This window comes from Vespula pensylvanica, chromosome 22, assembly GCF_014466175.1.
Source record: "Vespula pensylvanica isolate Volc-1 chromosome 22, ASM1446617v1, whole genome shotgun sequence".
Taxonomy (NCBI): domain Eukaryota; kingdom Metazoa; phylum Arthropoda; class Insecta; order Hymenoptera; family Vespidae; genus Vespula; species Vespula pensylvanica.
Genome location: NC_057706.1, coordinates 2762764 through 2775997, shown reverse-complemented (window position 1 = coordinate 2775997; position 13234 = coordinate 2762764). Strand labels below are relative to the sequence as shown.

The 13234-nt window shown below is 40.7% G+C and overlaps 1 protein-coding gene across 7 annotated transcripts in view; it reads left to right on the top strand.

Moving 5' to 3' along the window:
- Window positions 1–13234, top strand: part of LOC122636595 (protein tiptop) — a 139780-nt gene that overhangs the window by 96546 nt on the left and 30000 nt on the right. The window contains exon 1 of one of the 7 annotated variants that reach the window (XM_043827975.1): window positions 9503–9533. The exons of the other annotated variants lie outside the window; for them this stretch is intronic. Coding sequence (XP_043683910.1) covers window positions 9518–9533 — 16 coding nt within the window. The 5' untranslated portion in view covers window positions 9503–9517. Of the gene's footprint in view, window positions 1–9502; window positions 9534–13234 lie in introns of those variants that run through there. 7 annotated transcript variants of the gene reach the window in all.

The window sequence follows — 13234 nt, the reverse complement described above, 5'->3', positions numbered from 1 at the left end:
TCTCTCTCTCTCTCTCTCTTTCTTTTTCTTTTTCTCTCTCTTTCTCTCTCTCAGTATCCGCCGACAGGACGAATAATTAGGCCACGAATTCTCCCAGTCAAATATTTCATGGTTGTTCTTGTCTTATCGAAAAAAAGAGAGAGAGGAAGAAAGAGAAAGAAAAAGAGAGGGAATGATAGAGAGAGTGAGAGAGAGAGAGAGAGAGAGAGAGAGAGAGATAGAGAAAGGGAGAGAATAGAGAAAGGATTTATGATAAAAAAAGAAAGATAATAATTTTATTCATTTTATTGATCTTTGTACGATAGAACACTTACATTGTCTTCGTTTGTTGAATCACGTCAAAAAGGATCGATCGATGGATAATAGTCGACGCAAAGGCATGGGATAGAAGAGGGTGGGGGGAATAGGGCGGAGGAAAAAGTTGAATATCGAAAGGATTAACCACTGACAAACGTGTTGTTCGTTACGCTCGAACGAATACGCATCGAATGCGTCGTTGTCTGTACTAGGAATGATAGTAACGAACGATGGGAAAATCATGATTTATGCCACTTTCAGCCAATGCGATGTACAAACCGAAACGATGTGTACGAGAATCATCGATAATCCCGTGTCTTCGTTGCATTCGTGGCTAGTCGTTAATAAAACATTCCAAAGTAACTTGGCAGAGTAATTAAAATATATACAGATATATATATATATATGTGTGTGTATTTATATATGTTTTGTTAATTTTAAAGATTGATCAACGTAGAATTATTACAACGTTTTTAATATTAAAATCTAGCGAAATCCAAGGAATATATATATTCGCGAGTTGAGTTACGTACGTCGACGCGGCATTTACGTATGTACATATATACATGTGTGTGTGTGTGTGTCTATGTGTGTAAATACGTATGTATGTACGACGTGTATGTGTATATGTATATACCTTTCATCGAATCGTCTGGAAAGCTTTACTATCGCGAACAGAATAGAATCGCTGCCACTCAAGAAGCCATAGTCGACGTCGCGCTGACGAACCAACAAGGCCACATCGGATGTGCGTACGATGGGAAAACCGGCCCCGACGTTTCTCGGTTGTCTTTCGTTAAGCAGTCACCTTTTCTGAGAATTGTTGAGAATTTTACTTACGATTCAATCACTTACTTACATACATAGATACATACGTTTTTCGTCGGCCACACGTTCTCACTATTTTCTTCTGTCCTTCTTTCTTCTTTTCCATTCCTCTTTTCTATTTTCTTCTTCAAAGATATATAATTCGCGCGTGTGAGACGCGTATGAGACACGTTGTGAAATACTGAGAGACCAGTGGTTCGAGCTTGAAACGTACTAATACGCTTATATCACTTATACCACCACGATGCTAACTTTCTTTGCGGAACAGTTATATCACGGATTATGAAGGCAACGTAAATCTAAGTCGTACGCTGAAACGCGTGTATGTATAAGATGTTGCAGCGTGGGATAGCGTAAATAAATTTCGAACGGCATTTCGATCGCCTGATGTGTTGAATACCATCCAAGACGAGTATCAAACGCGTCAGCGGTTTTCGTCTGAAAAGAACGCGATCATCGAAATACGTTTTCGTTGGGTTGCTTGATTACGAGATGACACGTATGGATAAACGAAAGGTACGAATCTCAAGAGGTTAAGCGAAATATAGAAAGAGAAAGAGTAAAGGATACGTATGCGTTCGTCTCGTTTTGTATCGTATCCGCTTTAGTTAGTCGGCCTCATCCGTCGAGAGAAGTGAAGCTGCCAACGATCCGAATACGATCGGAATGAGTCGATGCCACTCAAGGAGCCACGGACTCGGAGAAGCCGCCGACACAAGGCCGCGAACGATCGTAAAACGATCGTTAATCGAACGAACGATGTTGATGTACGCATTCACGTTCTCGTTCGGCCGATCTCCGTTGCCAAGTGCTCGGTTTTGCTTTTTCCCCTCTACCGATCTTCCTTCCATTCTCCTTTCCTACTCGCGTCCATTCACAATATTGGCATCCTGCGATAGGTACTATTGGTATTTTAAAAGTACAGTTTCTCTTTTCTTTCTCTCTCTCTATCTTTCTCTTTCTTTCTTTCTTTCTTTCTTTCTTTCTTTCTCTTTCTCTGTTTGTTTTTTTTTTTTTACTTTTCAACGAACGTTTCTCGTTTTCTTATTCTTTAGGTTCAACTATGTCTCTAGTTGCATCTCGTATCCCACGCATTGTGCGAGCAGCTTAATTATAATACCGTGATATTTATTACCGCGTTGTATCGCCTATTTCCGTCGTCGGCCGTAGGTGGATCAAGTGAACTCCCCGCGCTCTTTGCGTGAAAGTAAGATAAGAATCTGACTGTTCAACATCGGACGACAATACTCTTCGTGACTTTAAACATTCTTTTTTTTTTCTTTTCTTTTTATTTTTTCTTACGTACATTTTTTCCCCGACCAACTTCGACAAACGACGCAGACAAGAAATCCTGTTATGATTAAAAAGGGATGACGAAATCGTTCGCACGTACTTGAAATTAATCGCTCGCTATCTTATTTCTTTCGATCGTTCTAATTAGTACGCTAATAATCAATTTATCATGGTTTCATCACACTTGTCGACAAAATTGACCGTTATATTTTTCGTTCGTCGAGACGTCTTAGAGAATAAAGAAAAGAGAAAAAAAGAAGAAGAAGAAGAAGAAGAGAAATAAATCGACGTTGGATCCTTTTCTTGCGAGTTTATGTACTCGTTAGTTAGAGTAGAACAGACAGGAGTGACGAAGGATGTTTAGAGTAGCTCATGCGAGGTCTTAGGTCCTTAGGAGTCGCTGAGCGATGCCAGTTCGTTCCACCGGACGCTCGGGTTAATAACGAGCGAGTTTCTTCGTTCTACGAGAAGACAAATTTGTCGGTTTGGTTTATTCAGTGCTCGTAGAAAATAATGAAAAAGTTTTTAACTTAACTGAAGTCGTAATAATAAAACGATTAAGATGGAAATAAGAAAGATAAAGTACATAACGTTAATCGCAATTCGAGCTCGGTTCACACACGCACACACATATATACACATACAAAAACATATATATATATATATATATATATATATATATATATATACGCAGTAAGAAGCGGAATTCGCGTGTCTGTCCGCTAGATTTATAGGAGAACGAGCGTGATAAGGACGAGGGCCGAATAATGCGGTCCTTCTCCTTCTTCACCTGCCAGCAGGCGACCCTTCCTCTCATTTTTAATTCCCCTGGGGCTCTCGTTGGACAACCGATTTCGTTAGATTTTATCTACACCGCGGCAACGGTGATTCCAGGTGAGCCATTCAAATGGAAGTCGCACGGCGGGGTCCTTGCACTCTTGCGAGTTTCACCCGCGTCCAGCTGCTTACGCGGAATAACGCGCGAATAGAATTCATTTCTCCTTTCCTTCTTTACTTTTATGCTTCTTTCTTTCCTTCATTCATTCCTTCCTTCCTTCCTTCCTTCCTTCCTTCCTTCCTTTTTTTCTTTCTTCCTTCCTTCGTTTCTTCCTTTATTTCTCCCTTTTTTCACGGAGACGCTCCCTATCTTTCTTCCCCAACTGTTATTCTCGATCTCGAGATAATCTTAATCCTCGAATGCGATTTGACTTTTATCCTCGGCGTTCTTTGTAATTTTTCTCAAGTTAGTAAAATCGCATGACGTCGATCGATCGATGATTCGAACGATCGATATCGTTTAGTCTATCGGACAAATTTACGAGAAAGTTTCGATTTACATCATTCGCCTGCCAGGTGTACCGAAAGCGGCTGAAAAAGATTTTTCGATTCGTTCTTTTTTTCTTTTCTTTTCTCTCTCTCTCTCTCTCTCTCTTTGTCTCTCTTTGTCTCTCTCTTTTATCTTTCCTCTTCTTCGTTAGTCCTCATTTCATAAGAACTTACATCACAGCTTGCAGATTTTTTTCGATAACAAAACGGATATCGGTATCGATTCGGCCGATCGTTCATAGTTTTCTCTTCGTAGTTTAGAGTTCTTTTTCTTTCTTTATTTACCCCGGTATGAGTAATATACAAATGTATCGACGAGAGCCCCGATGATTTTTCGATTTCGCGATCGATCGGAATCTCTTACGTGGAGCAAATACGTTCGACGCTCGAACGATTAACATCTGGTGTCTCTGGTTGATACCCTGTCACAAACCTGTTTCTTTCGAAAGTAATGCGATTTTCCTCGTGCACGTGTCACTCCGATGTAAGATATATACCCGCGTCGCGGTATCGCGCGTTGAACATTAACGCCCGACATCGATCATTACCGTGTAAAGCGCAACGTAAAGTCAAACTCATTGCGCACGGTTTCTGTGATCTATTAATTGTCCTCGGTTCGTCGGGCCTTCTCGTACTTCGTCATATTTTTTCCTTCTCTTTTTTTTTTCTTTTTATTTATTTATTTTTTTTTATTTCTTTTTCTATATTTCTTTCTTTTTCGTCTAACTAAGCTGGAACGGATCGCCGATAAGAGCGCGCGCTCGCGCGCCCACTTCCTTCGAATCGTGATCGATTAATCTCGACGCTCGAAACGAATCTAACGACATTATTTGAGACACAGGATTGACCAAGATAAATCGAACTGATGAACGATTAGCCTTTCCCCCTATTAAATTCGTTTAATACTAATTGTCGCGGATTATTATTGTATCGTTAAAGAATAATAGTGACGTGTCATGGTCTCTGAAGGAAATTGTTTTTCTCTTGCTTCTCTTTTGCTTTTCTTTCCTTTTCTTTGTATCTTTATTTATTATTACTTTTTCTTTCCTTTTTCTTTATTTTTTATCACGAATAATATCCTTTCGTCCATTCAATCGACGGGGAATTCGACAGGCGCTTGAACGTGGATATACGAAATAATTAATCGTCTTGTTTGATGACGAGAAACTCTGTCGCGAATCTACACGTTCTTCGTATGTAATGGACGTCGATTCGACGTCTTGCGAAACTCTCATATACAGTATATGTTTTTGCAAAAATTTGGCATATAAATATTCCGAGATAGGGAGAAGGAGAATCGAAAGCCAGTTCGTTGCGGTATTGGTCACCGTCCTATACGTTACCATCGTCGTCAATTATTGTGATTATATGCAGTCTGGCTAAAGCCTGTCGGAATCAATCGCCATGGCGAAGTAGGAGGTAAGAAGAAGCCATCGAAGAGACCTCGCTTTCCCTCCTCTCGTACGTGTCACATAGCAATTAATATCCTCGTCGCGACGACCTCGATCCGTCTCCGTGCACCTGGCTTTCGTCTCGCACCAGAGAAGCTTCGAGTGACGAGACTGGAATTAATATTCGGAAAACGAGACCACTCGAGACTCGCTCGAATTTTCTAATTTTCTTTCCTTTAAAACGATTCTCGATACTTACTCGTCGTATGCTCACATTCTCTCACGTATCTATTTCCTTTTTCATTTTCCTTTTTCTTTCGTTTTCTCTCTTTTCTTCTTCTCATCGAATAATAAGGTAGATTATATACGTACAGATTTTTCGTCTTTCTTTATTCTTATTGTTTATCGTTTTAAACGATCTAAACACCTCATTTGTCGGACGCGTTGAAACGCATTGTGAACACCTGATTGAATAACGCAAACGCAAATACTTAGTTACATACCTAACCAGTTACCTACCTCAAAGCGATTTTATTCAGATCAGATTCGAACCTCACAAAATATTACAATCGGATTTTCTTCTCAGATCTTAGAGAGAACCCTGTTTCGAAACGATCGGCAAAACGTCGAGCAACGAACGATCGTTCCTTTCGATACATGCTCCTCTATTGTTAGTCGCTGTTAATAATTATTCCCGGTACCGCAAAGCTATTCGTTGTAGGTATTTCGTACGCACGATTCAGCCTCGTTTTCGAAGCCTTTCTCTCTCTCTCTCTCTCTCTCTCTCTCTCTCTCTCTCTTTCTCTCTCTTTCTCTCTTTCTCTTTCCGTTTTGCTCTTTCACGTTGAAGTTATTTGCAATGGAGGTACGTAAAGAGTGTTCCTCCATCGCGGGATAAATTCTGATCTCTATTGCGACAGCCGGTCGATCGATGTAAAACGCTAAAAGACTATCTTTTTCTCTTTCTCTCTCTCTCTCTCTCTCTCTATATATATATATATATATATATATATATTTTTTTTTATTTTTCTCTTCGTAACTTTGCAAGAATCTAAGATTTCGTCTAGTTCTACCACTTTCTTCTTCTCCACCCTGAACGCGTTGGTATCATTTTGCAATTCGCGGAAAAGCAAAAAAGGGAAAACAAAATAAAAAACGCAACGACTCGTATAGATACTTTGAGGAGAACAATAAATGTTATGGGTCGCGCATTGCGCTAACAGCTGGTTACGATAAATCATGTTACGTAGGTGCTTAAATCAATGTCTAAATTCTCTTTTAAGTCACACGCTGTTCATTTTGTAAAAAGAGTATTATTGATCGTTGTTTCTTTGTTGCTCGCGCATACTACAACGTTCTGAGATAGGCGCGATATCATCCGAGCTTTCTCTCTTCTTACCTCTCTATTTTATCCTCCCTTATTCGAGGCCCTTTCTTCCGTTCTGTTTCAAACACGTGTTTGACCGCCTTTGAATTTTCTCAGGCGACATTAGTGAGTCGAGAAAATCCCTATTGCAATTTCAATGGAGACCAATGATAAGTTCAGTGGGTTTTAATGGGGGCTGTTCACGTGACATGCGAATAGATCTAGACGAACAAGAGGATGGCTGATCAAGGGCAAAGAAGTAAGAAAGAAAAAGAGAGAGAGAGAGAGAGAGAGAAAGAAAGATAGAAATAAACAGATGAACAGAGACGAAAGAGCGAAGTGGACTGTCCATCCTGTCCATCACGTTGCTGGCGTCAGATTATCGTTCTGACACTTTCCGAGTTATTCCAGCCATGTGTTGCCTCTTCGACGATGTTCTTTCATCCTCTCTCTCTCTCTCTCTCTCTCTCTCTCTCTCTCTCTCTCTCTCTCTCTTTCTCTCTCTCTTTCTCTCTCTCTCTTTCTTTCTTTCGATCTGTCCAAAAAGACAAGATCGTTGCTCCTTCTTCTCTCCCTTTTCACCTTCGTTCTTCATCCTCGTTGTCATCTCCTCTCCATCGACTTAAGCAACTCCCCAATGTCCGCCTACTTGAGAAGAGCTTACACGTGTGTGTTTGAAGTCCGGTCGACCCGTTTGACCGGTGTCGATCAAATTTCCGAGGACGAGATTATTCAAGGACGTCGACGAGATCGAGACAAAGCCCCCTTTCGTAGCGTATACCACCACCACCACCACCACCACCATCACCATCACCATCACCATCACCATCATTACCATCACTACCACCACCATCACCATCAACACCAGCACACGTAGTCAATGATTCCACATGGAATCTTTTACTCCCTTTTATCTCGCCTCTGTTCTTCTCTGTCCTTCTCTTCTTCCTTTCTTTCTCTTTTCTTCTCTTCTCTTTTCTTCTCTTCTTCACTTCAAATTTACTACCGTCGTCTGTTAATTTTCTAGGGAGCTCGGGACGGAAGAATGCTCTTCTCTTCTTTTACTCCATCTATCCGTATCTTCTCTTCTCACTTCCTTCTCCTTCCGTCCTTTTTAAGTCGATTTAATTCGATACGATGGCTACGCTTCGTTCAACATCAAGAAGAGCTCAGATCTGTTTACAGTAACCGCAGTCGAACGTATTTTTGCTCTTTTGTGCGTTGCCGTTTTTATCCTTTAAGGATCGACACGATTTTCACACCACGAATTTGATCTGAACGTTAATTGATAGTCCTCGATCGAAAGGAAAAAAACAAAGATGGAAGAGAAAAGGGGCAAAAAAGAATTGTATGTGTGTGCGTGTGTATATACACGTGAGAGAAAGTTCAACGACTGATGAAAATGAAACGAATCTTTCTTCGATTCCCATCTGAGAAATAGGATATTCGTTGATTGTTTAGAAAATTAAAAAAAAAAAAAAAAAAAGAAAAAGAAAGAAAAAAAAAATGATACAATCCGAATTAACTACGATCTCTGAACCGATAATGAAGAATCTCATTAATAATTCGCATTGTTTACAATCGCAGTTTTGCAAACACAGTAAAACTTTAATCCGATGCATCTTAATTTTTCGACTGTTGTCGCGATATTCTCAAAACAAAATTTATTTTTCCACATGACGTTTTCTCATGTTCGCGTGATAAGGTCGCGATAAAGATTGCCCGAAAATGTCTGCGATTTTATTTTAGTCGGTATATAGATCGTCAATAGATTTTTCGAGGTGCATTAAAAGGTAATGGTTGTATAGGCAGAGCGAATTATTCACGATGAGAAACCGTCTCACTGTTGCTGGAGAGGGACAGAGAGAGAGAGAGAGAGAGAGAGAGAGAGAGAGAGAAGGAGAGGGAGAAACATCGAGAGATACGGCGGATACATGGGAACGTGCGTGTGACCCCGACCACGCGCGTCATTCAATTAATAATTCAATCATCGTTCTCGATTGGATTACCTTTCGAATGATAAAAAAAAAAAAAAGAAAAAAAGAAGGAAAAAAAGAAAAAATATAAAAAAAAAAGAAGAAAAAAAATGTTAAAAGCGGTGGCGGCGAACGAAACTCGGAGAGAAGCGCAGCGTGGGATTGCCATTACGCACACGCGTCCGTGCATTCATCGAATTACTTTGGTATCGAACTCATCGATCGACGAGAAAGGCAATATCACCAAGATTCTTGCGCTTATACCGACTCCCTCGTTCTCTCGTCTTTGTTTTTATTTATTTTCTTTTTTCTTGTTGTTTTCCTCTCTCTCTCTCTCTCTCTCTCTCTCTTTTTTTTTTCTTTTACATAAGAAGACAATGTCGCTATCCCTCACTCTCACTCTCACCCGCATCACTCCTCTCCCTAATGTATGAAATGGTTTTTTTGATATTTTCCCTTTTGACGATAAGCTTTGTAAAAATTACTTATATATATATATATATATATATATATATATATATATATTCTCACAGTCGAATTTGTGTCTGCCACTTGCTAGTTGAATGTTTCTTCGAATGTGTAACGTATGGACGTATTTATACGCATATGTATTTATGTATGTATGTATGTATATATGTATTTACATGTTTATGTATGCGCAGAAGTTAACGTACTTAAAAGCAGTTCGCAATGTTACGCTTAGTTACCGGTAACGTAAACTATTGATTCGTAGTTCATCGACATCAATCAGCAAGCTGCTCTTAATTGCTCGAACCTATTACTATATATATACTATATATATATATACATACACACACACACATACATATATATACACATGTATATATGTATATATACACATACACATACATATAAATATATAAATATGTATGTATATATATACGTATCTATACATGTATATGTAGATACATTAAGTAACCCTCAACCAATTAGTATACTAACGAAATCACATTTCTTTTCTGTTTCAGGTAAGGATCACGAGAGTTTATGGGAATATCGACGTATACATAGTAGTAGATATGCTGTTACTTAATGGTTCGTGAGTATTCATTCTCGCGACATTGAAAAATGCAGGTCGGATTTGCACGCAATGAGCTTCTCCTCGCTCGCTAATTATTATCAGGCGTTAATTGATGCAGCGATGCACTCGTTACGCGTCTATTATTAGGTAGGTAAAGCAAAAGTATATACGGATTGGTAGTGAGCCGTAAGGGGAGCGAAGTGGGGGGGAGTTGGGTGGTTGAAGAGAAGGACGAGGGATGAGGAAGAATGGAGGGGGGAAAGAGCTAGAGGAAACATCGGCGACGCGTATTAAAATGCAAACATTTCGTTCTGTACGGACGGTTAATGCCTCGTTCGGTTCGGACGCGTCGACCAGGTAATTAAATCGAACGAAATTACGAACGATTAATGGTCCGAACGCGTTCGGAGGTCACGCGCGAAATCACGAAGTTCCCGACAAAAAGTATGGACCTCCCGTTTCGATCTTTGTCGGACAATACATATACGTTATATTACGTGCGCGTACAGAAAAATAATACGCGATTACCTAAAAACAGAGAGCGCATTTCCGCGATTGGATGCAATGCGAAGCGAAAAATATTCATACGATTTAATAAACGTGTGTCCTCTTCTCTTTCACTTTTGTCTCTCTCTCTCTCTCTCTCTCTCTCTCTCTCTCTCTTTCTCTCATTCCCCTTTTTCTCTTTTTCCACTGTGCGTTACTGCAAACACAATGGGGTTATCGAAAAAAATCGTACCACATTGGAATATGAAAACTTAAGCGGTGTTTTCCTGTTGAGCGTGAATTCGAAGCTCGTATGCGGAGTCGATATTCATGTAGCCCCTCATGACTATCACTCTGATGGATATAGAAATGTTGCAGAAATATTGTTAACCTCTCGAAGACGATCCTCGATCGGGTCGGTAAGTTTGTAAATTAATTTCTCCGATACTTTACGATCTATTGGAATTTCCTGAAATACGAGTTTAGAATCTCTCTAGTTCGCGAGAGAGAGAGAAAGAGAGAGAGAGAGAGAGAGAGAGAGAGAGAGAGAGAGAGAGAGAGAACACATCCGAGCGCATAAAACCGCACGCTCGAGAGCTTGCGTCACGATTTATAGTAAGCGACGAGTTTATTTTACTCGGACGACATACCACTACCAATATAAATAACTTGTACAATTCTAATTAGCGAGTAGCGATGCACGGTTACGACACAACTCGTAATCCGGAACAGTTCGTGGAATAACATATCGATTGGATATGTGAGAGTTGAATGAAAGAGAGACGAGAGGATAGAGTGTACGAGAGAGAAAACCGAATATAACTTCGATCGAACGTTTATCTCGTCTGAGCGATGTTCATCGACGCGTTCGTTCATGAAGTTGAACAAAGTAAAAGCGTGCTGATTTGCTGAAAGATCGACATCGAATAAATGCGTAAGGGTATTAGATTAAAATTTTTCTATAATATTTTTCTTAACCGCTTTATATTACACTCTTAGGTCTTAAACACGATATGTTTCAACCTTAGCCCATCACCACTACTCTAACACCGACGTAACCATTATCGCAAAATACTGCAGATGCATCTACCCTCACAGATATGTCCGTGGACATTAGCATAACGGTAGTAGCTTACACATATAGGACCGAGCAAGTCCGTACCAATACGCGTGTAGATTAATGCTCGTACTCGTGAGTGGTGCGACATCCCCCTGATGAAGTTGAGCCGCGACGTGTAATAAGGGTCACGAGAGACGAGGTGGACGGACGGACGAACGGATGGACAGACGGACGGATGGACGGACGGACGGACGAATGAACGAACGAACGAACGAACGTACGATGGTAAAAGGAGAAACTGGATGATATCAGGGACGGATCTTCGTCCTACCTTCTGGAGACGTTAGTCTTCGTATCGTCTGAAAATCTTACAATTCTACGACTTTTCGTTCTTAGTTATATACTACGTTGAACGTCTTGTACTTCCTCTTCGAAGATATACAAAACTATTTAGAGATACGTATATAAGTCGTTCTTGAAACAAGCGTCAAGAAGGTAACCACTATTAGCGAGGATAATCTCCGCGAAGGAAAATAAACGTCGAGAAAGAAGGATCGTACAATTGATCAACTAGAAAGAAAAAACGAAAGGGAGTCATTGTCATCGGTGAAAAGAGCGATCGAAAAAATGCTACCGCTGTCGAAGATAAGTTAGTACGTCCCTGGAAGAGGTTGACACGTGGGGTGGACCTGTCGAGGGGGGTAGAGCTGAGGCTGGAAGCGGACGTGACACGGCCGTCTTGTGACCCGTACCGTCCCACCGACACTACTCCTTCCATGTCTCTCTCTCCTCACCGACATCCACCCCCGAGCCGCGTTCCACGACGGCGACCGACCGCCACTAGTCCAGCTCTATTGTTGTTATTATTAAAGGGGGTCGCCGGGGGTGGCTGCCGGCCGGGTGAGAGGGACGATGACGGAAAGGAAGGCGGCGTCTGCAGGTGACAGATGAAACAGCCACCCTCCATCTCTCTCTTGCTCTTGCTTTCTCTTCCTCTCTCTCTCTCTCTCTCTTGCTCTTGCTCTTGCTCTTGCTCTTGCTCTCTCTCTATCTCTATCTCTATCTCTCTCTTTCGTTCTAGATCTCCCCTTCCTTCTCTTCTACTGTCGAATACATACGTCTTCCTCTCTCTCTTTCTCTCTCTCTCTCTCTTTCTCTTTCTCTCTATCACTCGCACATACACGTAGAACGGAACACAGGAGCTTTCTCTCTTTCGTTACTGCAAGCTCACGTTCACCCTTCACGTACTATACCACACAAACCTTTGGGTCGCTGTCGAAGGCTCCAACTTCCTTCAAACTCTCGGACCGAAACCTCTGGACAGTCTCGACACTGTCTTCCGTGGACGGTTTAATCCATCCTTTAAGCTGTCCTTCAAATCCCATTTCGTATCCCGTTCTCATTACTCTCCTACGGTGTGCTGTCGGTAACAGGAATCAATCGTTATGAAATATTATTTTACTGTTGAAATACGAATTACTTTAGAAAATTTCTTTTATGTAAGAAATCGTCCTTTTCCTTTTCTTTCTTTTTTTTTTAATTCGACGTTCTCGTTACTTTCTCTTTTGAGCGACCGAAAACTTAGGTAGGTGTATTTAATTCGGATATTGCGAGCTTAATGATGCCAAGAAACGTCTTCGCCGTGTGAAACTTCAAATGCTTATTGCTCTTTTCAATGCTGTCAGACGGCATCCCACGCGTTGGCTTCAAATTAACAGCCTCATGCGTGATAGCAATTACCATGCATTTTCTACAAACAGATTTCTGTTCTCGTCCGTCAAAATGCGTCATTAGGGACGACCGGCGGTGAAGCAAACCCGTTGGTTCAACGAGACACACTGGTCGAGAAATCGCCTTGATTTCGCGAGCTAAAGTTAGTCCTGGCTTTGTTCGCGCTTGTTCAATCCAAATCTACGCTCGTCAACCTTCCGTTTCTTCTTCTTCTTTTTCTTCTTCTTCTTCTTCTCTGTTAGTTCATAGGAACTTATTAAATCCAAACGCATTTCCGTTCCACCCAATTAAGGATATACACGATATAGAAGACAGTGCTTGTTTGATATTATATTTTATTCCAATCTAATATACATAATAGAGATCTTTCGAAGATACGCTACAAGGAATTTTCGTATATTCTTAAATAGTAATCATCCTTTTGAGTTTGTGTCGTAG